This window comes from Vanellus vanellus, assembly GCF_965231255.1.
Source record: "Vanellus vanellus genome assembly, chromosome: Z".
NCBI classification, from domain to species: Eukaryota; Metazoa; Chordata; class Aves; order Charadriiformes; family Charadriidae; genus Vanellus; species Vanellus vanellus.
Genome location: NC_138908.1, coordinates 36,339,295 through 36,366,063, shown reverse-complemented (window position 1 = coordinate 36,366,063; position 26,769 = coordinate 36,339,295). Strand labels below are relative to the sequence as shown.

Sequence of the window (26,769 nt, the reverse complement as noted above, 5' to 3'; positions counted from 1 at the left end):
TGAAAATTCAGAAGCTCAATTCCATACAGCTGTGAGTGTAAGGCTTTTATTGCTATGGTACTTCTGTTTACATAGCCTTTACAGTTATGGAACTGACTGCATACCTGACCCTTCCTCACTTTCCACGTGGCCTCTCTTCCTCTGCCCTGCGGCTGGTATCAGAACTCCCTTGCTTCAAGTCCCCCGAGGGTCCTAGGCACCAGCTTTCTGTGCAACAACAGTTGCAGCCAGCAGAGGTGACCAAGTTTGGCACCTACTTCTTCAACAAGTCCATGGTCAGTGCTGAAAAATACTACCACGTGGCCCTCTTCATAACAGAGGTCCTCTTCATAACAGAGGGCCACTTATTTAGTAAAGCGATACTAGGACGGGCTCTACAGACTTCACGTGTATTTACTTCACCCAAAGATTTGCTATACCCACATGACAGCCTGGAAAGGCCTGATTTCTCACACATGGTAAGTCAGAAAAGCACTTCACACATCTCAGCAGAGAGTCAATACTTCACTGCAGAGTTTCCACTGTTTCCAACTCAGAAGTTGGACCTCTTCTTTCTGTATTTTAAACACACATAACTCCTAGGAGTTAGATTAAGTATAAAATCACCAGATGAGACAGCAGCTTGAACCTGTGCTTGCAGCCAGTCCTTACACAGTCCTTTGTAACAAATAACCAGGTACCTAAAACATACTAAGTTGTAATGAATCACAGATGCAATCAAAGAAATGTAGTTAATCTAAAAAATGTTTACTCTATTAGCATTTTAAAACAGTGCTGCATGCTGAACCCATAAGGAATTCAACCATATCATAATACTTTTTAATTAAACTTTAATTCTGTTACTTTTATAAGTTATTACTTTAATTTAGTGTGCTTTCATAAGAGTTAACTACATAATGCTTAGAAGAATATTTTCACATATACAAATCATAAAATCTCATATTGAATGGATTGAGCCTTTTTAATTTAGTTACATGTAAACAAACTAAAAACTACAGATGAAGGAAAAATCAACAAAACTAAGATTCTATTTTTTTTTTAAATCAACACTCAAAAAAACTGTTTCAGAATTTACCTGATAGAGACCAAAAAAGCAGGCAGATTACACATTACAGAGCTCAAAGACTTAACAAACACCAAATGAGTTGTGCACAAAAAGGTATGCAGTAGAAACTAATAAATTGTTCTCTGTATTCAATGAAATAAAAATCAGGCATTTTATATTACATGCACAATATATGAAGAATAAGGTCTAAGATTTCCATATGCACGCATACAACTTAAAACAGTAACTTCTAATATTAATAATCTCATTTCTGTGGCTGCTGCAGTACTAATTGAGAAATCTGAAAAGTGTGATCTCACTGCCAGGTGTGTATTGATCCCACAGCTTGCATCTCAGTGCTGGTAAACAATGAAGTTTCCGGTTTACGTATTTTGTATACTTTAAAAGAAAAATAACTTCTGAGTAGCACACAATCACCATTCTTGCGTGGGAAGCTCACAATAACTCTGATATTACTCTTAGCCTTTGGAAAACCATCAAAACTAGTATATAAGGAAAAACGCAACTCTCGGAATACCTGTGCTATGCTAAACCACAGAAACAAGCTGCAGAGAGATATATAGCCCTAAAAAACTCCACCTTTGAAGACTTAACCATCACCTGCTCAGCATTTGTTTCTCTCTGCTCTTTTATGCAGTCCAAGGGCTTTACTTCATCTTCAAACAAAATATTCTTTGCTCAAAAGTAGCTCTAACCCCAAGAATTCAAGCAAGAATGGCTGAACATGCCTCCAGCCAAGCAAACACTGAACAGGTTGGCAAAAATAATTGGAAGCCTTTCAGCTAACACACAAGTTTAGCTTTCTTGCAGGAGCTCTTCAACAGCAATCTGTAGTCACTGTAGCCCAGACATTCCCATGGCATTTGGCCTATCCGAGAGGGCTAGAAGGATGTGGGTGAATGAGGAAGCACTCCGCCCTTCCTTGTGGGCAGAAGTCCACACACAGCTAATAGGAGAGGGTCTTGGGTGATAGGGAACAGGTGTCTGAAGGTGGGAGAAGAGAAATCCCAAGGAAATGTAAAAAGGTAACAGAGTGGGATCAGGTGTCAGGTAGGAAGATGAATCAGAGAGTCTAGACATAGATGCAGTTCTGCGGCACAAAAGAAAGGGGAAAAGAAGACCACAAACAAAATAAGGATAGGCAAGAAGCAGACATCACGGCACAGGGAAAATGGTGGAAAACCCTCCAGAACCTGGAATGGAGAATACAGAAATTCTGTGCGAAACAATGCAGAGAGCAGCCTAAGACCCACTGCAAATCCACTGCTTGTGGCTCTGCACAGCCCCTACGTGTCCTGTGGGTAGCTTGTGGATCCTTCCAGGTAGCAGCCACCCTACCTGTACAACAGTTACTGTGGATCATACTGCTGTGTAGTAAGTCTAACCTGTCAGGAGATGGAGCCTATAGATGTCCCAAATAATAGCCAGGATCTCACAGCCAGGCAATCTCCCAGCACAAGTCTTGCAAGCAGTTTAATTGGTCCAAGTAAAAGGGATGAGCCAGCTCAGGCAAGCTTGAACCAAAGTTTGCTTCCACTAGGCAAAGCTTAGCAGCAGAACTGTATATATCGTACTAGAAGCCACACAAGCAGGTTAGACTTTTGTGTTGGAGTTCATGCTATTTAGGGAAAGAAACTACTTTACCTGCACAGCACCCAGCAGAACTGGAAGCCGGTTTAGATCTAGGCTTGAAAGAACTATCAGCATATGCTTAATGAAAAAGTGACTGAGCCTGGAACTCTGCAAGATTATTAACAGCTCACATGCCAGAGCAAACCATCTAGGTTTGCTTCTAGGAAGTAGAAATCAGTTTTCTCTAACCTCCTCTTGTGTTCCATAGGAGCTCAACAAAAGGAAAGGCGATGAGGAGCAAGAGGTTTCTTTTTAAGCAGCTGCTTTAGGTTCATCTATGCATCTCTTGCTCCCTTGGAAACAAAGACAAACCAACCACAACCTAAAGATGTAAGAACAAATGAAGCAGAGAGGTAGAATCATTTTCACAACAGATTGCCACTGCTCTACTCTGCTGTGCTAGAAGAGAAACACATTTCTGCCACCCGTGTCCACCTACCTATTAGGGGATCAGGTCAGAAACACCCAAGAAGGGTATTGCCACAACAGGCTCTGTTTACAGAACTGTAGCCCTGTATAGCTGTGGAGAGAAGTCACTTCTCATTTCTGTAGTGTGACAATATCACGGCAAACAGAATTGCAAAATCATAGAATTCGGGTGGAAAGAGACCATGGGTGGTGTCTAGTTCAACCTGCACAAGGCAGGGTCTGCTGTGTGATCTGATCAGGTTGTTCAGAACCTGATATCCAGTCATCCCTTCACACAGGATGAAAAAATATCAAGATGGAGACTGGAAGAGCTCCCAGGACAATTGGTTCCAATGCTTGACTATCCTTGCAGAGAAAAAAAAAAATCCCCATATTGAATCAGAACCTCTCCTGATTCAACTTATGTCTCATCTTCCCATCACACACCTGCTCATTTGTGAAGAACCATCTTCTTGAATATCTCATAGGCATTGGAAAGTTGCTATTACATCTCCCCAAAGCTTTCTCTTCTCCAGGCTAAGCAAGCTTAGTTCTCTCAGTGTCTCCTCACAAGTCATGTGCTGCAGTTTCCTGTCATTTTGGTGGCTCTCTACTGACATCAACATTTATCAACATCTTTCTTGCATCAGAATACTTGACACAGCAGTACACATATTGTCCAAGAAATGTGAAGTAAACAGGAACAGTCACTTTGCTTGATCTACTGGCTATGCTCCTGGTCACACAGGCCAGGATGCTGCTACTCTTCATCACTGCTGGAGAGAAGCACTGCTCGCCATGTTTAGTCCACTTTCCCCCAGGAATCCTTTCTAGCAAAGCTTCTAACCTAGCAAGTCAATCAGTCCTCAGTCCATACCATTGCAAGGGGTTAGTCACCTCCAGATGCAGGTCTTTGAGTTTGTCCTGATTGGATTTTGTAAGCTTGTTGTCAGCTCATTTCTCCAGCCTGTCCAGGTCCCTCTGAACGGCAGCTCTGCACACACACTCCCCCCCCATTTGATATTATTCTAAACTTGATGAGATGCATTTCCCCTCCTCCTCCTCTGGGTTACTGAGAAAGATGCTAAATAGGAAGAGTTCCAGAACAGATACCCTGAGGAATCACACTTGTAACCAGACTCCAGGAAGAATAGAATCACTTAGCACTACCCTTTGAAGTCAATGACTCTGACAGGTTTTCACTAATCTAGTAGTCCATCCATCTAGGCTACAGCATTCCAAACCAGGTAACACAGTTGATGCTACAGTACAACATGCTGAAGGCTAAAGTCAACATAGACAACATCTACTTCTCTCCTTCTGTTAACAGATCTAGTAATTTCAATGCAGAAAGAAAACAGGTTTGTCAAGCAGGATTTACCCAGGGTAAACGCACACTGACTAGTAATCATTGCTCTCAGGCTTCTTCCACACTCCTTCCCAGAACCACATCTCTTTTCTTCCCTCCTTATCGCCATAATCATCACCATACATACATCTACTTTCCAAGCTTTCTCCCAAGCTGACTCCTAAAAAGGAAGGGGAATAACCCTGAATCTCGACACAGCTTTTCACTAGAACATTACCATTGAAGGGAATATCATAGAGCATGTGTGACTCTAGCACCCCACAAGAGCATCATGGAACACAGTAAGACCAACTGGTACAGCTGGGCTTTGCTGGGCACAGAGACACCCTATGAAAGAAAAAGCCTTGGCCTTTAGAATCACATCCTCACTGAAGGAAGGCCCCCTCAGACACTTCTGCAAAGCAACACAAAGGAAGAAAAAAAAGATCAGTGTAACCAATACCAAGCACAGATATTCACAGAGACAGAAAACAGTTTGTGGAAGATCTTCCTGACTGACAATTTCTGATGTGGGAGAACTTCTGCAGTTCAAAAGGATTAATCCAAAACCAAATTCTACATATCCATAGAAATGCTTGCAATTAAAATGAAAATACTCCAAATACCAAGAAACTTATTACTGAGTAGAGGCATGTTACTGCATGCACATTACACAGCTATTTTTTGTCCTGCCCCACAGTTTAAGGACCTTGCAAAGCAACTGCCTCATCATAGAGCCACTCAACAATAACCGCTATCTACATCATGTCCATTAAAATGGGAGAAACAGAAGTTTTACTAACACGAACCAAGCACTGAGATGGTTGACAACAGGTCAGCTGAAGCACCAAACAAAACGTGCAATGTTCCATGCTTCTGCAGCAGGTAAAGATTTGAGACCACCCATATATGGTTTTCAGAGATTTCTCCCCACACACACCCCCCAAAAGAGCAGAAATACTTGATTTCTTCCAAAGGCAAGTACATATGCTATGAGCATGAGAGAGAAATTCCTGGTTGGGATCTAGGAATAGTACCTGCCAGAGCTGGAATGGTGACCTTGTTCCACTCCCATGGCTGATCATATTCATCTGAAGGCCTGTCATCATCCTGTGGCGATTTGCTTTCCTGTAAATGGTAACTCACCACACTTTCAGAATTGGATTCCACACCACTGCCTTCTGGTTCATAGGGTGTGTCATAGAGCTGCATGTTTTTCTGATGGGACTTCATGCCTTCCTGCTTCTGAAACTCTGTTGGCAAGAAAGAAAATTGCATCAGCATCACAACTAACCATGCCTTATCATTACAGTCAATAATTTTAGAGCGTTCAGCTTCCATCTATTCTTTAATAGCCACATAATTATACAAATGGCAAGCTTATACCAGACTTCTAAATTCTACCTCTACATTTGGTAATTGGCTGGAACCAAAAGTTTGCTCCAGCTAACAACCACAGCACAGTCTCATGTCTCCACCAACATTCTGCTTGCATAGAGCCAGATTACAGGAAACACACTATCTCTGTCAGCCTGTGTAAAGCCAGCTTACAAGCTACTGTACATAAATCCCCAAGAATGCTGAAATTTGTTTACGCAGTTAACTCTTCAAGACAAGATCATTCAGAAGTGCAATTTGAAGACACAAAGATCACAAAAAAAGAAAACCCACAGTATAATTTAATATGCTGATAAAAAAATTCTCTGCAGTTACCTCTACAGAATAGCAGTAGAAAATGAGTTAAGACTAGAGTAAGAAGACTAAACAAAAGCATTGGTAACTAAAGCCTAGCTTACATTGTATTAAGGAAGATGTAATTCTTTAAATTAACACTAACCTTATAAAAAAATAAACATGTTGAAGCTTCACAGAAAGGAACAGTGTACTGCCCTCCTGAATGCAGCAACCCAAAAACTGGGCTTTGTTAGAAAGAGCACAGTTAGCAAATTCAGGGGCAAGCTGTCATGCCTTCATCCTTGGCCCCAGGAAGGCTACAATCACCAACAGGTGGGTTCTACTGTATCCAGTCTGCACAATCCCGTCAAGGAGTGTGCCAGGAGTGAGCTAGTTCATAAAACTAGAAAGTAGCCAATGCAAAGCTACCAAGATAGCAGCATCCTGGGGCCTGTGATAAGGAGGGATAGTTTTGGTTAGTCTGATGTGGGGAAGGCCAAGGCGAATGTAATAGCAGCTCTCAGCTGCTTGAATGGCAATCAGAGCCAAACCCTTCTGGGGAAGTTCAGAAAGTGCAACAAGGAGAAACAGATACAAAATGGAGCTTGAGAGATACAAGTGGGACATTGCAGAAACCTTTTTGCCCTGGTGTGTAGTGTAGCCCTAGAATAGGTCACCAGGTAGGTTGTGGGAGGTGTCTCTGGTCTTTGGAGTTTACAAAGCCTTGGCTAGACAAAGCCAGGATCACTCCCTCTACTGATACCAAACTGGATGGAGTGGGTGATACGCCAGATGGCTGTGCTGCCATTCAAAGGGATCTGGTAATGCTGGAAAATTAGAATCATAGAATCACTTAGATTGGAAAAGACCCTTAAGATCATGAAGTCCAACTGTTAACCTATCACTGCCAAATCCACCACTAAAAGCACCACATCTACACATCTTTTAAATACCTCCAGGGACAGTGACACAACCACTTCCCTGGGCAGCCTGACAACCCTTTCAGTGAATAAATTTTTCCTGATATCCAATCTAAACCTCCCCTGATGCAACTTGAGGCTGTTTCCTTTTGTCTTTATTACTCGGAAAAAGAGACTTACTCCCACCTTGCTACAGCCTCCTTTAAGGTAGTTGTAGAGAGCAATAAGGTCTCCCCTCAGCCTCCTTTTCTCCAGACTAAACAACTCCAGTTCCCTCAGACACTCCTCGTAAGACATGTGCTCTAGACCCTTCACCAGCTTCATTGCTCTTCTCTGGACACGGTCCAGAATCTCGATGTCTTTCTTGTAGCAAGGGGCCCAAAACTGAACACAGTATCTGAGGTATGGCCTCACCAGTGCAGAGTACAGAGGGACAATCACCTCCCCAGTCCTGCTGGCCACACTATTTCTGATACAAGCCAGGATGCTGTTGGCCTTCTTGGCCACCTGGGCACACTGCTGGCTCATATTCAGCTGGCTGTTGCCCAATACCCCCAGGTAATTTTCTGCTGGGCAGCTTTCCAGCCACTCTTCCCTAAGCCTGTAGCCTTGCATGGGGTTGTTGTGATCCAAGTGCAGGACCTGGCATTTAGCCTTACTGAACCTCATAAAGTTGGCCTCAGCCCATCGATCTAGCCAATCCAGATTCCTCTGTAAATCCTTCCTACCCTCAAGCAGATCAAGACTCCTGCTCAACTTGCTGTCATCTGCAAACTAAGGGTGTACTCGATCCCCTCATCCAGACCTTCGATAAAGATATTAAAGAGAATTGGCCCAGTACTGAGCCATGGAGAACACCACTTGTGACTCGCTGCCAAGCAGATTTAACTCCATTCCCCACCACTCTTTGGGCCCAGCCATCCAGCCAGTTTTTTACCCAGCTAAGAATACACCCGTCCCAGCCATGAAAAGCCTATTGCAACCTAAGTGGCTGGAAAGCAGCTCAGCGGAGAAGGACTTTGGGGTCCTGTGTGACAGGAAGTTGAACATGAGCCAGCAATGCGCCCTCACAGTAAAGAGGGCCAATACTAACCCAGGCTGCATTAAAAGGAGTGTTGACAGGTGAAGGGAGGTGACTTTTCACCTCTACCCAGCACTGGTGAGGCCCCATCTGGACTGGTGGGTCCAGTTGTCACCTCCTCAACGCAAGAAAGACAAAGATGTACTGGAGCAAGTCCAATAAAGGTCTATGAAGCTGATAGTGGGACTGGAGCATTTTTCATATGAGGAGAGGCTGAGAGAGCTGGGACTGGTCAGCCTAGAGAAGTTAAGTGACTGTGGGGATCAACGTGTATAAATACTTGATGGAAGAGAGTGAAGATGGAGCCAGACTTTTCTTGGCACTGCCCAGTGACAGGACAAGAGGCAACAGGCACAAATCAAAATACATGGAAGTCCATCTGAGCACAAGAAAACACCTTTTACTGTGATAATGGTCAAACATTGAAAGAAGCTGTCCAGAGATGCTGTGGAGGATCTACCTATGGAGATATTCAAGACCTCACGGGACATCCTCATGCACAACCTGTTCTGACCCTGATAAACAGGAATTCTATTAGATAATATCAAGAGGTCCCTTCCAACCTCAGCCATTCTGTGATTATCCTGATCACTACAAGGTCAAAATAAGAATTTCATTAATTGTAGCAAATTGGAAAATTATTAAAAAAAACCTCAGGGAGAAGGGAGACAACCTTTTAACCTACAAGTGAAGTAAAGATTTAATGCAGTTTTCTCCTTTACTATAACAAATGCCATTCAACATATTTGTCAGCGACGTGGACAGTGGGGTCGAGTGCACCCTCAGCAAGTTTGCCAATGATACCAAGCTGTTTGGCAAGGTAGAAACGCTGGAGGGGAGGGATGCCATCCAGAGGGACCTGGACAGGCTGGAGAGGTGGGCCCAAGCCAACCTCATGCAGTTCAACAAGACCAAGTGCAAGGTCCTACATCTGGGTCGGGGCAATCCCAAGCACAGGCTGGGTGGGGTATGGCTGGAGAGCAGCCCTGAGGAGAAGGACCTGGGGGTTCTGATTGATGAGAAGCTCAGCATGAGCCAGCAATGTGCATTTGCAGCCCAGAAGGCCAACCATATCCTGGGCTGCATCAGAAGAAGTGTGGCCAGCAGGTCAAAGGAGGTGATTCTGCCCCCCTCTACTCCACTCTCGTGAGACCCCACCTGGAGTACTGCATCCAGCTCTGGAGTCCCCAACATAAGAAGGACATGGACCTGCTGGAGCGAGTCCAGAGGAGAGCCACAAGGATGATCTGAGGGCTGGAGCACCTCTCCTATGAGGAGAGGCTGAAAGAGTTGGGGCTGTTCAGCCTGGAGAAGAGAAGGCTCCAGGGAGATCTTACTGCGGCCTTCCAGTACCTAAAGGGGGCCTACAGGAGAGCTGGGGAAGGACTTTTTACTAGGGCATGTAAGTGATAGGATGAGGGGGAATGGCTTTAAACTGGAAGATGGCAGGTTTAGATTAAACATTAGGAAGAAGTTTTTCACTTTGAGGGTGGTAAGACACTGGAACAGGTTGTCCAGAGAAGTTGTTGAGGCCCCATCCCTGGAGGTGTTCAAGGCCAGGCTGGATGTGGCCTTGGGCAACCTGATCTAGTGGGAGGTGTCCCTGCCTATGGCAGGGGGGTTGGAACTCGATGATCTTCAAGGTCCTTTCCAACCTAAACCATTCTATGATTCCATGATTCACCAATTCATCCATCAGCAAGAACATTACAACAAAGTAATTGCTTCAAACCATTTCAAAAGTACTGTGAAATGTCTACAATATTTGGTCTACTTTATTTGCCTACAATAAGTGCTCTTACTGATTGGAAAAAAAAACACATTAAGTTTATACTTAACACCAAAACCAATGATGTAAATACAAGCAAGATATGTCATAATAATTCCTGGTTATGAATGATAACCAGATTTCCACCTTTCAATACAAGCAAAACCTACAATAGGGTATCTTAAAGGGCAGCTTATTTGAAAAAAGTGCTTTAAACCTTTTCATTTAAAACAGTGTCTTTGTCTTTCAGCTATCTTTTGGAAAGAATTTTGCTCAAGGAAAAATGATGCATTAAGAAAAACCTGTATGTAAGAGACGACTTGTAAATTCCCTGAAACAAATGGTGAGAGACAAAAGACGGGGGAGGCCCTCTGAGGCTCCCTGAGGAATGTCTCAAACACTCCCAAGGACTCTGAGATATGGCTGTAGCCAAGGGGTGGATACTGTGGAGTCTGGACAATGTAGGCCTTGTGCTCAAAGAACTGACAAGGCTAACACCTTCTTATCTCTTGTGTGACCCAGGAGAGAAAACTCATCTGGACAGCACAGGATGCGTCTGCGGGGGGGAAGTCTTATGAAGACAAGGTTTTCTGCTCAACTTGTGAAGCTTGTCAGTTTCTTTGTTTTCGGGGCCACTGTGTCCAATAATGACCTTTGCCTCATTATCCATGAAATGCATATTAAAGTTCACACCCCACATATGCTAATGAAGATCATGCTAAACATACATGACTATAGGACTCGTCTCTCCACCCAAATCATGCTACACGTCACCTGGGGGGGAGAGAAACCTGAGCATCGTAACAGCGGGGCGGGTCGTACTGATACCGCGAACATAAAAGGGGAAAATAAGTGCCCCTTGGGACCTCTTTTTTTCCTGGAGAGAGACTTTTTTCCCTGGAGAATCACAGAGGAGCGCTCCTACGAACCAGAAACCCCCGTTGGCTGGACCAACGCTGGAACAAGGACCGGTGATCTCTCTCTCTCTCTCTTTTTCTTTATCCCTCTGTTTCTCTTTCTTCTCTCCTTTTCTTTTAAAGTTAAGTACGTAACGCAAGGCATACCTTACCACTCGCTATAATTCATGGTATAATTTGTTGTGTATCTGTTGCGAAGTAACACAAGATGTTCTTTATCACTTGTCATACTTTGTTTTACTATTTGCCATAATTTGTCATATACCTAACCAATTATCGTGGACACAGTTAATACATATATTAATCACTGTGGGAATCTAATAAATGTTTTTGCATGGACCTTGAGAGTTGTCTCACCTTAGTCCACACTGTTGGGGATTTGTGAATCTGAGTCACTTCCCCCCCTCTCTTGTGAGTGGGGCGTGACACTGTATTAGAAAGAACACCCAGCTGATACTCTCTTGAATTCTCCTGGATCAAAAAGATAAACATTTTATTTTCTCTGAAGTCAGAAATGTGGTGTGTATCTGTCTGTCTTTCAGTACTGTGAAGCCAACCATTGCTACATCAGGAAGTGTGCATTTATGAGGCACAGAAGCCGTGATCCTACCAAAACAAAGAATTAAAAAGGAAAAAACATCAACAACAACAAAACCCACCAAAATCCACAAACCAAACTAAACTATTCATTTTAAGTGCCAGAGCTACAACAATGGCTTCTGGTGTGTGAGTATATTTTAATACAGGAGCCCACGATCAACATTTTTCTTTTACTCACAGAACCAAAGCATCAGACTGCACAGAAAAGATTACCTGTAAATAGAAGGCAGTACGCTACTGATTCATGGTTCATGTTCAGGGACCACAATTAGAAAAATTACAACTATTTGATACTAAAGCAGAAAAGTTTCTCTAGGAGGAACTAAAACCTAGGCAGAGTGGAGAACTGGAAGAATATATACATGCATATATAAAAATATATGCATGTATACACATACATACTTATACACACATACTCACATACAGTCTCTTTTATAAAGCTTCCTATACATTTGCGTGAAAGTCCATCTTTCACTTAATATATTGGAAGAGTATTTGTAAAGAAAACTAATTCTACTAAAAGTTTAATTAGAAACAGTTAATTTCAATAACAGACTGCAAAGCTGAAACTGTACCACAAGCAGTATTAGCATTATACACAATGATAGCTCAGTGCACACTTGATACTTAAGAATTAGGTATTTGAAGACAACATAACATTTGTGATGAAACATTTTTCGTGGTTTTCACGCACTCTCTAACAATGACAGCTCTAAGTGCTAAAATAGTCACTGGAAAGACCAGGGAATCCAAACCTGTGTTAATTTTACTTTCTTTTTTTAATTTTTTTTTTCACTTTTATTAATTTTATCCTTTGAATTCTTACTGCTGATAAAGTACATTTTTATAAAATTATGCTCATTAAGTTAATTACCTACTAGAAGAAGAAACACAACTCAAGTTTTGAAAGAACTTATTTTCCCAGCAGGCTGGAAGACCCCCACAGATAATTCTCATTCTCACAGATTAGCAGTTACAACAGAATCAGGCTTCAGGAGTCTGGACTCCTGTGTAAAACCAAGAATCTGACCAGCAAGGTACAGAAACTGAGACATCTGGGAACACAAGATTATGAGATACAAGACTGAACTTGACATTCTTCTTCCCATTTGAACAATTCTGACAAACTCACATACAGAACAGACAAAGCTCCACAGGACAAGCAGATAACCCCATTGTAACCTTTCCAACATTCACACTAAACCTCTTAATAGTCTTAAATAATTCAACAGCTTTGCTCATAGATGCACTGTATTCCTGAGGTGAGGTTGGAGAGAATTAAGGGATATATCATCAAGGAAACAAAACAACTGTGAAGCCAACAAAAAGAAATTTTTAAGACAGTACTACTTGCTTACAGAACCCAATAGGTGAACTTCTACAGCTTTTCTTCCAAGAGGATGCAACAAGCAACAAAACAACCAGATTCTTCTACAATGTACAGATGCCAATAGATATTTCCTTTATCTCAAACTAAAGTATGCAGTAAGAAGAGGTTAAATAATGTAGTTGCACTCTTAAAAAAAAAGTTCTGACAACATAAAAAACCCTGTTTTCCCAAATCAAGCATGCATGTAAGTCTCACCAGGCAGTAATAAACACCATTTTAGAGCCCCTTTGCAACATTTTTCTTTGAATGAAATATGATAAAAGCAAAATGTAGGAGTCATCCTGAAACAGTTGTGTAAGGAATGTTAGATACAGAAAGATTCCTTGAAGTTAAACATTTGTAAGAACACTTTTGTTTTCCTGTACTATAGACTCTGTTGGGCAGGTTGGGATGTAAAAGCAGGTTCCTGCAGCATAGTTGGAACACATCTTGTTTGCTGTCTACATCCAATATGCAGGAAGAGTCTTAGCCTGCAAGAGGCAAAGCACTAAGTCATATAAATCCCTTGATTTTTCAACCTCTACTGTTCTACAGGGAAAGCTTTTAAACATTTTACACACAAGGAGTTCACAGCATCTGTGATCACACAGGCATATGAGCTTCCTTATCACTCTGGCAGCAAACAGTAATTTATGCATGACCCACTGAGAAATAGAGATTTATAATATCTAATTAGATACAGACACATTAACTTACAGACTAATCAACTGCAGCACAATAAAGCTATTTTGACTCACCAGTACGTCATATTTCAAAGTGTACTGACCCACGCATATCAGATGAAACTGTGATAAAACAGACCCATCTCCACTTCAGCTATGGATTTCAGGACTGGTGCCGGATTTAAAATTATAGTCTTACCAGCTCCTCAGCTGCTTTCTCTACCACCAAAGCCCTATCCTAGTGAGCCAAATCTGATTCTGAAGGTAACATGCTGGAAACAGTATTGCCATGCAAGGCCAACTTCTGAAAAGCTGTCAACACCCTTTGTACCTGACAAGCCTAAGAGCAGAACTCAGGACAGATGACAGAATTCTAATGCTGGGATTTTACACAGCACGCTTGGTTGCAGCTATCTCCATTCAACAGTACAGAGCTCAATGTAGAGTTTAAATTGGTCATACTAGTAGATAAAGCTTCACCCTGTTACCTAATGCATGGTACAAAATACTTGGCAATGCTCCTAACGCCAACAAGTAGCTGTTAACAGAAGCCCTTGAATGAAAGCACAATGATTTTTCAGGGTCATTTGTGCATGCACTTCACTTTTCCAGATACTTAGCTATTTGAAGGAAGCCCAGCAGATTGTTTGTTCATTTATTTAACATACATTAACATACAAACACTGTGCTGGAATAGGATTGTACAGAGCACAACTGTCAGCTTTAAGAATTTCTGCCCCGCTACCTCTGGATTCACAGTCCAGGTCTCCTCCAGATAGCTGCTTCATTTATGCCCTCTTCCCAGAGGTCCGCATTTTAACAGCTTCAGTCCTAGTGACCTGGATTTAGTTTCTTTCTAACTATATAAAAAATACAACCTGCTATCAACTACACAACGTACAAAACTATAGCCAACCGGGAGCGAATACAACTGTGATGCTATTTTCACTCAGTACATTTGCTCCACTCAAATCTACGAGATTAACTCCAGCTGCAAGGATCTTAGTATTGAAGCAACTTCATCTGGGAAACACAGATCTTTCCTGTATCAAGTTTTCAAGGCATACAGACAAACTAAACATCTGTTATCAGAAAGATCCGGATGTTTAATTAAAGCAAGCAAGCAAGCTATCAAGAATCCCTTGCTAGAGTCCAGTATTTGCATCTTGTTCTCCTATATAAACAAAATCAATCACAGGGAGAGGGAGCGTTTCAGCAGTTAGGGAACAGGCTAAACCATCTTCAACTAGGATAGTCAGAACAGAGTTATGAGCAGCACAACTTTTGAAATGTGGATTTAAACATTTTATAGGGGCAGTCTGCAAAGTGTTTGGAGGACTTCGTGTAGCACACTGGCTTTCTATAGATAAACCTGGGATAATTAGAAGAGCACAATACTACAAAAAAAGGAAAAAAAAAAAGAGAGAGAGAAAGAAAAGAAAAGGTACCTGAGAACACAACTCAAGAACAAGGCCTGTTTGTGGACAACAGCCACTTGCACTGCTTGTATTTTCAACTGTCACTGAAAACCCAAAGTTATCAGTGAGAGTAGAAAGAAACTTGTGAAGGCTCAGCCTCACACTGAAAAGTACTTACTGGTGAATACCTGATGAATCTCCCTAGACATTACCCTGAAAGCTTGGTTGTCTCTAGCAGGTGAAGGCCACATCAGAGCCGGGTCTGAACACAAAAAGCCAAGTCTCATCTGGAGTTCTTGCTCTCTGTCAGGGAATGGGTCTTGCTGAACTGGCCCAAACCTCTGCTCTCCACATGCTCTGCTCTTGAGGCTTCCAATGGAAAGCCACTGAACCAGCATGCAACTGCATTAAAGCGTAGTGAGCTGTTTGCACCAGGTGTATGGGTAGGCTACATATAAACAAATAGACTAAGACTGCAGCAACTGCCTCCCAATGATCTTGATTGCAGATTTTCCTGCAGGAAAAGCTGGATATGAGAAGATCTTCCCCAATTTTTTATTTTGAGCAGAACCCTAATAACTCAGAAGTGAGTGACTGTCCAGGAATGAACAACAGACATTTTATCCCCTGCCTTTGTGTGAGAGCTTGGCATAACCTCTTGATGTGAAAACCAATGTCTTGAAAGAGCCTGCATCATGACGGAAAACTTACCGAAGTCCAAGTATGACTCATTACCCCAGGAAGGAGCATTCAGAGCAACTTTACATTCCAACAATCCTGATAAAGAAAGACTATTAGGCCAGGTAAAAGGCAGGAGGGGACATGTCCCCTTATAATAAGTATCAATAAACCAGCCACAAAAACCATTCATATCTTCTACAGAAGGTATGTACTGAAATAAAACAAACAAGCAAGCATACCCTTCCCAAGACAATAGGAAGTATACATTTTTCTTTGGGGGTGGGGAGGGGTGGGAAAGAAGAGGGATGGGTGTTGGTGGAGTCAAGGGAGGCTGATTAAAAAAATAACACACATGGGAAGAATACCTAAATCCTAGTGGATTGGAAGAACAGCAGTACTGCTTCCAAAGGACATGAAAACTGTCCTTAGAGATGTATTTCTTTTACGGCAGAGGCAAAGAAATAAAAAATTGCATTTCTTCAGTTCCCTGAAGGCAGAAGTTTACACTACAAAGCCTTACCTCTCAACACCCAATCTTCTGTTAAATAAGCAGTGATTAAACTTTATAACTGCCATCTTAAAATTCATAATTTCTGCATAATGTACCTTTTCAGAGGCACTTTGATGCTGCTTAGATACTTAATCCTTACACGTTTCTCAGAAAGACACAGAAGAGGAGTAGGGAAGCCCTTTTTATTTAGGGGAGGGAAAAAGGGATCCAAAAACTTTGACAAGATTCTGTACGTTTACTGCTGCTTGGCCAATAGCCAACTCCAGATGTTGCTACAACCAGTTGCATCATGAGAATTAGGTTCAATGAGAATTACCCAGAGAGGAGTTACCTTCTCTGCATGTAACCTTCTCTGTGTGTAAGTAACTTTGAATATGGCCTTTCTTGGGACAGAGAATCGGGCAAAGAACAAGGGGAAGTAGATAGAGGCCTTCCTCCAAACTTGATTACCCTGTGATACATAGTAGGGAAGAAGTTGCCTACAGGAACAACATATATGGCAGTTTGAGACAGTAGACTCATGTAGCCAGAAGAGCTGCCATATTGGATTTAACCAAGCCAGATGAGATGTCCTCTTACCTTCTTTTATCCACCTGCTAACATTCCCCATAGAAAATAAAAGGCAGGGAAAAGGACTGCTGCTTAAAAACTCCTAGAACAGATTTCTTCCATAGACACGGTGGCTACTTGGTGAAAAGCAACACAGAAATGTGAATTGCACGTTGTTTCTTAAGAACCATCTAGCCTGTGAATGCTTGTGTCACTATGATTAAAAAAAATCCCGAAACTGACAGCTCAAAACATAGCCTGAAACTTCCTTGATGACTAATGCCCATTATTTTATCTTTTTTAGTCATTTGTCACAAAAGCACCATGAAACCAAAGAGAATTCGAAGCTTTGGAAGTGATACCTGAAGCATCTACAACAGATCTTTCCCTCTGACCAGGATTCCAGCAAGACTACGCACTATCAATACTCTGTTTCCTCCGTATACTAAACACTGCATATTAAACCATCATTTTTTTTTCCTGATCACTGCAAGGAACAGCCACGATGATTATTTGCCACAGTGATTATTTGCAATTTTTCCCACTTTGACTTGCTTTCCCAAGGAAAGTATTGTCCTAGTTGCAATCTTTCTGTTCTGTCACTCGAGCTACTGGCACAATCCAGGAACTCTGACCAGTACCTAAGCACCTAATGAAGATGAATCACCATTTGTTGGACATAAAAGCCTTTGGATATGACTCCAAATGCTAGAATGGGAGATTCAGTAAATGCAAAGTCCAGCACAGTCCTGCACATGCATACAGCAAGGATCATTAATGTAGACATGAAAGATAGTCTCCTTAGAATTCTACCTCCACATGAGTAGATCAAAAAAACTGCTCAGTTGTCATCACATCCAGCCATAGATTTTTCCTTTTCACAGTTCAAGGCCTTGCATGAAGTAAAAGACAGCTGACGTACTAGCAAAGAAAAAGTCACAGGGCTATCAGCATTGAAATTACTGGGAATATGTTTCAACTCACCCCCTTTGGCCTATGATCCCTTTACTCATCGACTCAGCTCAGCAAGTGATTGATGGAAGGAGCAACTGGTACCTACTTCAAATATTCTAAACTGAGCTGTCCAGCTGCTAATACTGAGTACCTTGCACTTGTCTGCAGATTTGTCTGTAGTTACTATACTACTGAGGCAAACCCTAATTACATGCCAACTCTTAATTGAAAGCTCACTTACAGAGTAATCTATCAGTAACGCAGTGTTGGTTTTCTCCCCTTGGACAACATTTTTATATAACAGCACAGAAGGTGAAGTGGTGTTTGAATGTATGCAGCTATAGAGTCTATCATGTGATCACTCAAAAGCATTTGTATTTACACAGATATCTAACAACAGCAAATAAATCTGGTTAGCATTCAGCAAAGCATCATTAACAACAGAATAATGTTAAGGAAAGCAAATCACAGTCATGCAAAAATCATATATCAGTTCTCCCCTTCTTGCAACAGAAACATCACAAATCATGAAGAGTATTGTCTGGTATTTGCCACTTAGATCACGTCAGAAAATGCCATGTTATAAAATTTCACTCCAGTCATGATATTGATACACACAACTGAGTCAACACTTTCTGGTAATTTTTCCAGTTACACTCTTATTTTCCAATATGCATCTCTAAACCACTAACCAATGTGCACACAAACATCTTTAATGCATAAAACACCACGCAAAGATACAATTGTGGAAAGCAGGATTTTTTGCTGGGTGTTTTGTCCTTTGTTTGGTTTTAAAGAAAGTACAAAAAGATCCTTTAAAAAGTGATTAGGAGAGGCTGTCTGTAGATATGCTCTACATGCTACCATGATGCCAATGGTGCATCTCACAACCAAAGGAAAGGGCAATAATAAGTGCTACTCAGCTTAACATAGAAAAGCAATGGTATATCTGAAAGACACTACATTTCTTTCCCTTGTCTCCCTCTTCCCTTTCTATTTCAATGGAGACAGCAGCACAGACACATTCTAGCCCACCTCAGGCTGCAGTACAGCCATAACAGCTGCTGCAGGTCTTGCTTAGGAAAAGTTTGAGGGCTTAGCTATGGCATCACACTTTTCTGCCTTGCAGCCCATCCCAGCTAAGTGCAACTGTTTGACAGACCATATGAGAGCTACAACAGCACAAGAGCCACAAACCCCACTGCTTCTTCACATAGCTTTTCAAATTACTCACTCCACAGGCAAATATCAAACCTGAAAGGGTATCTTGTTCCTTCGGAGAAGTAAAATGTTTACTTCATCACATACTTAACTAATACTTCCTGTATCATCTTGTTTGAGCTTACTTAACTTTTCTGTACGGTATGGAGAAAAAACAAAGTGATTGGAGTAAGAGAGAATAAAATGTGAAGGGATAGCTGGGGAAAGGGTAGAAATTCTTTCTGAGTCCATAGCACATGTAATGTCCACTAATTTTCTTCTAAAAAAACCCATAAATCCAGGTTAGGGTGGAAGTATTAATACCCAGGGTTGTAATCCTGATACTAGCTTGGTTATTAAAATGTTGCTCTTAACCGTTTTCACATGTTCAATATATTCCTCGATGTTCCTGTTCAATATATTCATCAGTGATCTGGATGAAGGGATAGAGTGTACCATCAGCAAGTTTGCTGATGACACAAAACTGGGAGGAGTGGCTGACAAGCCAGAAGGCTGTGCTGCTTTACAGCGTGACCTGGACAGGCTGGAGAGTTGGGCAGAGAGGAACCTAATGAAATTCAACAAGGGTAAGTGTAGGGTACTGCATCTGGGGAGGAATAACCCCACGCATCAGTACAAGTTGGGGGCTGAACTCCTGGAGAGCAGCTCTGTGGAAAGGGACCTGGGAGTCCTGGTGGACAACAGGATGACCATGAGCCAGCAATGTGCCCTGGCGGCCAAGAGAGCCAATGGCATCCTGGGGTGCATCAAGAAGAGTGTGGCCAGCAGGTGGAGGGAGGTCATCCTCCCCCTCTACTCTGCCCTGGTGAGGCCGCATCTGGAGTACTGCGTCCAGTTCTGGGCTCCCCAGTTCAAGAAAGACAGGGATCTGCTGGAGACGGTCCAGCAAAGGGCTACGAAGATGATTAGGGGATTAGAACATCTTTCATATGATGAAAGGCTGAGGAACTTGGGTCTCTTCAGTCTAGAGAAAAGAAGAATGAGGGGGGATCTTATTAATGCTTTCAAATACTTAAAGGGAGGATGCCAGAGGGATGGGAGGAGTCTTTTTTCAGTGGTGCCCATTGATAGGACAAGGGGTAATGGGTACAAGCTTGAACATAGGAAGTTCCATCTTAACATGAGGAGGAACTTCTTCACTTTGAGGGTGGCAGAGCACTGGAACAGGCTGCCCAGAGAGGTAGTGGAGTCTCCCACTCTGGAGACATTCAAAACCCTCCTGGACGTTGTCCTGTTCAACCTGTTGTAGGTGACCCTGCTCTGGCAGGGGGGTTGGACTAGATGATCTCCAGAGGTCCCTTCCAACCCTGGCTATTCTGTGATTCTGTGATTCTGTGATTCTGTGATTCACATGGGCTTCAAACAATTCCCTTGCCTAAAAGCTTCTTTGTACAAGAACCAGAGGAAAGAGAAGAGGAAAACAAAGCCTAACTTTGAAGAAGAGGCATATAAGTGTGACAAGGGACTTTTGTCTCACTTTTTTTCCCAAGTGCTGCCTGTCTCATTTTTTCTTTTAGCATCACCGTTCCAGCTCCAATTAACATATTCCTGTAAATTTCATCAGCAACAGTCCACGTTTCTCCCAGGCTGCTGACTCTTCATGTTATAAATCCTCTGTATGCTGCTTTTGAGTAATGTTGCAGAAGAACAATAGAACTGGGACCAGTTTGGGAAGATTGAGGGCTGAACTGATAAGTCAACAAGATGGATTACTGATGTCCCCCACCCAATAAAGTAACACTCTTCCCACTCAGAGCCAACAGCAAGAGTTTACAGTGCTCCCTTCCTTTTCCATGCAGACTACACTGATATCAGTCACTACACTTCCATCTCTCTTCCAGCTGGAAAGCACCCAGAAATCCTGCCAACAGAGTCCAGGTATGCAAATACAGGCCCAGTCCACTCTGCAAACCTATCTGTCCAGCCTCTGCTCCTTCATCTCAAGAAGGGATACTGAATAGCTTTCAGGAGTCATGCTCCCTGCTGCAACAGAAACAGCATGCTTTCAGCATGCATATCCTGCATCCAGTGTTACCTCCAGAAAACTGGGATATTTATAGATGAGCCCTTGCTAATGCTATATTTCAGCAGGTTGCTTCATTATGCCTCAAAAGCACCTGTCTGTTTTTTCCAGTGATTAAGTTTAAAAAGAACAGTACTGGGAGCATGATGACATGGTGACAAAGATAGAAATGGACTGAGACCAAACATGCATGGATTCCCACAAGCTAGCCTGGGATATCCTGATTCTCACAGCCATTTCTCACTTTCACAGAACATCTACAGTTTAGTCGCAGGACTAATAGGATAAGTTAGGTTAAACAAGATCTCAGGAAGTCATCTTGTTCAATCTTCTACTCAAAGGAGGGTAAGCTATGAGGTCAGATGAGGTTACTCAAATTCTGGTTCCTCAGTCCAGTCTTGAAAAATTCTGAAGATGCAGACTACACAATCTCACTGGGAAACCTTCTCCACCATTTAACCGTCCTCATAGTGAGAAATTTTTTTCATAATATTCAGTTGGAACCTCTAATTTCAGTTTATGTTCACTGCCTCTCACCCTTTCCAGATATGGAAAGGACAGATGGAACACTGATGAAATTAGAAGGAATCGCAGTCTACAGAGCTCTGCTTTCAACAGAAAATGCAAAACAGTTTCATTTTTAATTTACTTCATCCAGTTTAAGAGTTTACACAACCCACACAAATCTTTACTGGGCAGGGAGAAGCTCCCTTAGCTGCCACATGGCCTCATGCACAGGCATATTCTTCATAAGAGAAGCCTTTGCAGCAAGCTAACATTCATCTCTTCTATCCCACTGGATGGCCAGAACAGTGACACATCTTCAAATTTAATATAGCTGGTACTAGGGTGTAGGGGTGGGGGAAGGAGGGTGACAGCTGGGAGGGAGACTAAAATAACATTAAACAGAGCAGCAGCAAGTTGCTTAATCCAGCAAGATGTGAAATGAGAAAACAAGGAGCTCTTTTGCCTTTGTAGCCAAAAGATTTCTAAGATTTCCAGTGATTTCAGACTTCACTGAATTGCTCTCCCTCTTCTCACAGATCTCCTTTTTCAAGGGACAGCTGCTAGAGTTCTAAAATGACAGATCTTCTTGGACCACACAGACCTCAGAGGTCCTCAAACTACTGCCAGTAGCATGCCTGTCTTGAAGGGACAGGCAATTCCCATCCAATATTAAAAAGACCACTGTTCTTAGGAAAAGCAGCCCAAAACCTTGAAACTTCGCTGGGGGTGAGGGGGATAGGGTTGAGCATTTTCAGCCCAGTGGTTTCTCTTTCCTAACCATCCAAGCATCCATTCCTTCATTTTTTGTAGAAAAACATAGGCCAGATTCATCAGACATCAAGAAAGTAAATTGCATGAGTTGTGAAGTTCCTTCCACATGTAGTCTCACCTAGTCTATTACAATGCTGACCCACCTTTACAAAGTTCTGGACATCTTGTTCCCATCATTTTGGACCTAAGTTTTGTCTTAATGAGAAGAAGTGGTAAGAAACTGAAAAAATCCTCAATTTATATCCAGGCTTGTAATTCAAGTTTCACCATTTAGTCCATTTTTCAGACTACATCTAGCCAAAAGAGCAAGATGTGGATGCTGAAATACATGAAACATTCCTCCCTCGTGAAAGGGGAAGAATATAGGAATGCTGTCAGAGTATGGAGGAATGCAAACGAGGAAGGCTAAGGCCCACTTGGAATTAAACCTGGCAAGAGATGTCAAGGACAATAAGAAGGGCTTCTTCAAGTATTATCAGTAGCAAAAGGAAGACTAGGGAAAATGTGGGCTAGCTGCTGAATAAGGTAGATGTTCTGGTGATGGAGGATGCAGAGAAGGCAGAGTTACTGAATGCCTTCTTTGCTTCAGTCTTTACTGTTAAGGCCAGCCCTCAGCAGTTCCAGATCCTGAGGGTAAGAGAGAGCCGGGAGAAAGGAAGACTTTCCCTTGGTGGAGGAGGATTGGGTTAGAGATCATTTAGGCAAACTCAACACCCACAAATCCATGGGCCCTGATGGATGCACCCACAAGTGCTGAGAGAGCTGGCAGATGTTACTGTGAAGCCACTCTCCATCATCTTTGAACGGTCATGGAGAGCAGGAGTTGGGGCTGTTCAGCCTGGAGAAGAGAAGGCTCCAGGGAGATCTTATTGCAGCCTTCCAATACCTAAAGGGGGCCTACAGGAGAGCTGGGGAAGGACTTTTTACTAGGGCATGTAAGTGATAGGATGAGGGGGAATGGCTTTAAACTGGAAGATGGCAGGTTTAGATTAAACATTAGGAAGAAGTTTTTCACTTTGAGGGTGGTAAGGCACTGGAACAGGTTGTCCAGAGAAGTTGCTGAGGCCCCATCCCTGGAGGTGTTCAAGGCCAGGCTGGATGTGGCCTTGGGCAACCTGGTCTAGTGGGAGGTGTCCCTGCCTATGGCAGGGAAGTTGGAACTTGATAATCTTCAAGGTCCTTTCCAACCCTAAACCATTCTGTGATTCTATGATTCTATGACTGGAGGAAAGCCAATGTCATGCCAGTCTTCAAAAAGGGCAAGAAGGAAGACCCCAGAAACTACAGGCCAGTCAGCCTCACCTCCATCCCTGGAAAGGTGATGGAACAGCTCATTCTGGATGTCATCTCTAAGCGTGGAATGGAAGAGAAGGTTATCGGGAGTGGTCAACATGGATTCACCAAGGAGAAATCATGCTTGACCAATCTGATAGCCTTCTGTGATGGCATGACTGGCTGGGTAGATGAGCGGAGAGCAGTGGATGTTGTCTACCTCAACTTTAGCAAGGCTTTTGACAGTCTGCCATAACATCTTCATAGGTAAGCTCAGGAAGTGTGGATTAGATGAGTGGACAGTGAGGTGGACTGAGAACTGGCTGAATGACAGAGCTCAGAGTGTTGTGATCAGCATCGCAGAGTCCAGTTGGAGGACTTTAACTAGCAGTGTTCCCCAAGAGTCAGTACGGGGTCCAGTATTGTTCAATATATTCATCAATTACCTGGATGAGAGGACAGAGTGTACCCTCAGCAAGTTTGCTGATGACACAAAACTGGGAGGAATGGCTGACACACCAGAAGGCTGTGACACCATTCAGCAAGACCTGCACAGGCTAGTGTTGAGTGGAGAGGAACTCAATGAAGTTTAACATGAGCAAGCGTAGAGTTCTGCAACTAGGGAGGAATAACCCCATGCACCAGTACAGGTTAGGGCTTGACCTGCTGGAAAGCAGCTCTGCAGAGACAGACCTGGAAGTCCTGGTGGACAACAAGATGACCATGAGCCAGCAATGTGCCCTTGTGGCCAAGAGGGCCAATTGTCTTCACGGAATCACGGAGTTTGCAGAGTTGGAAGGGACCTCTAGAAATCATCTAGTCCAACTCCCCTGCTAAAGCAGGATTGTCTAGAGCACATTACTCAGGACTGCATCCAGGTGGGTCTTGAAAATCTCCAGAGAAGGGGACTCCACAACCTCCGTGGGCAGCCTGTTCCAGTGCTCTGTCACCCTCACTGTAAAGAAGTTTTTACGTGTATTTGAACGGAACTTCCTATGTTCTAACTTGTGCCCATTACCCCTCGTCCTGTCACTGGGAACCATTGAAAAGAGCCTGGCTCCATCCTCCTTCAACCCACCCTTTAGATACTTGCACGCCATAATAAGGTCTCCCCTCAGCCTTCTCTTCTCCAGGCTAAAGAGTCCCAGCTCTCTCAGCCTTTCCTCATAAGCCAGATGCTCCAAGCCCTTAATCATCTTAGTTGCCCTTCGCTGGACTCATTCCAGCAGTTCCCCGTCCCTCTTGAACTGAGGAGCCCAAAAATGGACACAGTATTCCAGTTATGGCCTCACCAGTGCAGAGTAGAGGGGGAGAATGACCTCCTTCGACCTACTGGCCACACTCTTCCCTATGCAGCCCAGGATCCCATTGGCCTTCTGGGGTGCATTAAAAGGAGCGTGGCCAGCAGGTCGAGGGAGGTCATCTCCCCCCTCTGCTCTGCCCTGGTGAGGCCACATCTGGGCTCCCCAGCTCAAGAAAGACAAGGAACTACTGGAGACAGTCCATTGGAGGGCTATGAAGATGATCAAGGGAATGGAGCACCTCCCTTATGAGGAAAGGCTGAGAGACCTGCGTCTGTTTAGCCTGGAGAAGAGAAGACTGAGAAGGGATCTCATCAATGCTTATAAATATCTAAAGGGTGTGTGTCAAGAGGATGGGGCTTCAGTGGGCCCCATGTCTTTTCAGTGGTGCCCAGTGACAGGACAATAAGGACAAACTAGAACACAGAAAATTCCATCTGAACATAAGGAAAAACTTCTTTACTTTAACGGTGACAGAGCACTGGAACAGGCCGCCCAGAGAGGTTGTGAAGTCTTCTTCTCTGGAGACATTCAGAACCCGCCTGGATGAGTTCCTCTCCAACCTGCTCTAAGTGAACCTGCTTTGGCAGGGGTTGTTGGACTAGATGATCTCCGAAGGTCCCTTCCAACCCCTACCATTTTGTGTTTCTGCGAAAAAGGGCTGGGGCTGGGGGTGGGGGGGTGGGGTGTGGGGGGGTGGCGGGAAGAAGGCATTTAAATCTTGGTTTGAAGGCATTCTGGACAATATGTTTGTACACTGAAACTAAGGAAAAATTCTGTTCGTGCAACTGATGCATTGAGTGGCAAGACATAGGTTCTCTCTCTTTCTAACTCCTACTCCAGACCAAGGTGGGGGGGATGGTTACTTTCAGGAAAAGGCCAGTTTTACGGTTACCCACCTGTACAGAGTAGCAAAGAGTGAGGTTTTTATTTCTGTATATTTGTAAGCTGGTATGCACTACCCAAAGCAGCAAGCACTGCCACAATATTAAACGTTAGAGAGAATACCTTGAACTGTTTTAGGGGAGAAGACAGATTCAAACATAGAGGAATGCTATTCATTTTATGCACAGCTGGTTTCCACTCCCAGTTATGCATCTAGTTATAGCAACCACAACACAACACAGTCTCTCCCAGCATGAGAACTAGGACTCTATACATTCTGGTCTTATCTCCTCACACTCATTGATGGGACATGAAGCGCTACATGAAGACAGGAAGAGAAGCACTGATCATCATGGAAACTGGACGTGGATCTAAAGTGATAGAGTTTCACAGCACATGTGAAATTTATTGCTCTGCTCAGTGAGAAGGTAAGGACTTGTGTTGAATCAGATCCAGCACTATTTCAAACATGCCTCAATTTGTACACATCAGACCTATATGCAAAGAAAGAACTCCTCTTCTATAATTGTCCCTAGAAAACTTATTTCCTTTAAATCTTTGCTGCATGAAATCTCTCTCCAAATTTCTAACAAAGTAAGAAACAACTTGAAATAGATGCTGAAGCCCAGGAGGTTTCTAACTAACATTACTTCTACCGTATTTTAAAGAAGAAGAACATATGTCCTCACTTCTACTGCACTGCAGGGAATTCTGCACTACAATCAGGCTAGCAGCAAGTGAGGGCCAAGCCCTACAAACACACACAGTAACACTGGCACTATACTCCAAATGATGGGTATGCTCAGGACATACCAGACTTCTCCTTCTTTATCAGCTCTAGGAAGACGTCCCCAGTGCAGTGCTTTAGAAAGCTCCCAACATTTAAATAAAGCCATCTTGTTATCAGTCACAAGCTTACTTCTGTGTGCTGTTGAACTCCTTCAAATCTCACCCAGTGGTCACTCCACATTGCAAACTATGAGTTGAAAGCACATACTCATCAAATTTCAAGAGCGAAAAGTTATCTTGCATTTTTTCCCACTTTTTTTTTAAAGAAAAAACCTTAAACCTTGTTCTGCTATAACGATCAATATGTAGTCTTATTCACACCATCTGGCAATGGGACAATGAACATAAGAGCTCCAGAGAGGAATCCACAATACTGTATGAGATGAATTGATGATGGATGAATTCTCATTTTGGGCTGATT

At 42.9% G+C, this 26,769-nt stretch overlaps 1 protein-coding gene across 1 annotated transcript in view; it reads right to left on the bottom strand.

The window, feature by feature from the left end:
- SHB (SH2 domain containing adaptor protein B) overlaps positions 1-26,769 on the bottom strand; it is a gene marked incomplete at both ends in the record, with an annotated part of 73,525 nt that overhangs the window by 24,312 nt on the left and 22,444 nt on the right. Inside the window, one exon of the mRNA XM_082497648.1 lies at positions 5,492-5,707. Coding sequence (XP_082353774.1) covers positions 5,492-5,707 — 216 coding nt within the window. The remainder of the gene's footprint in view (positions 1-5,491; positions 5,708-26,769) is intronic.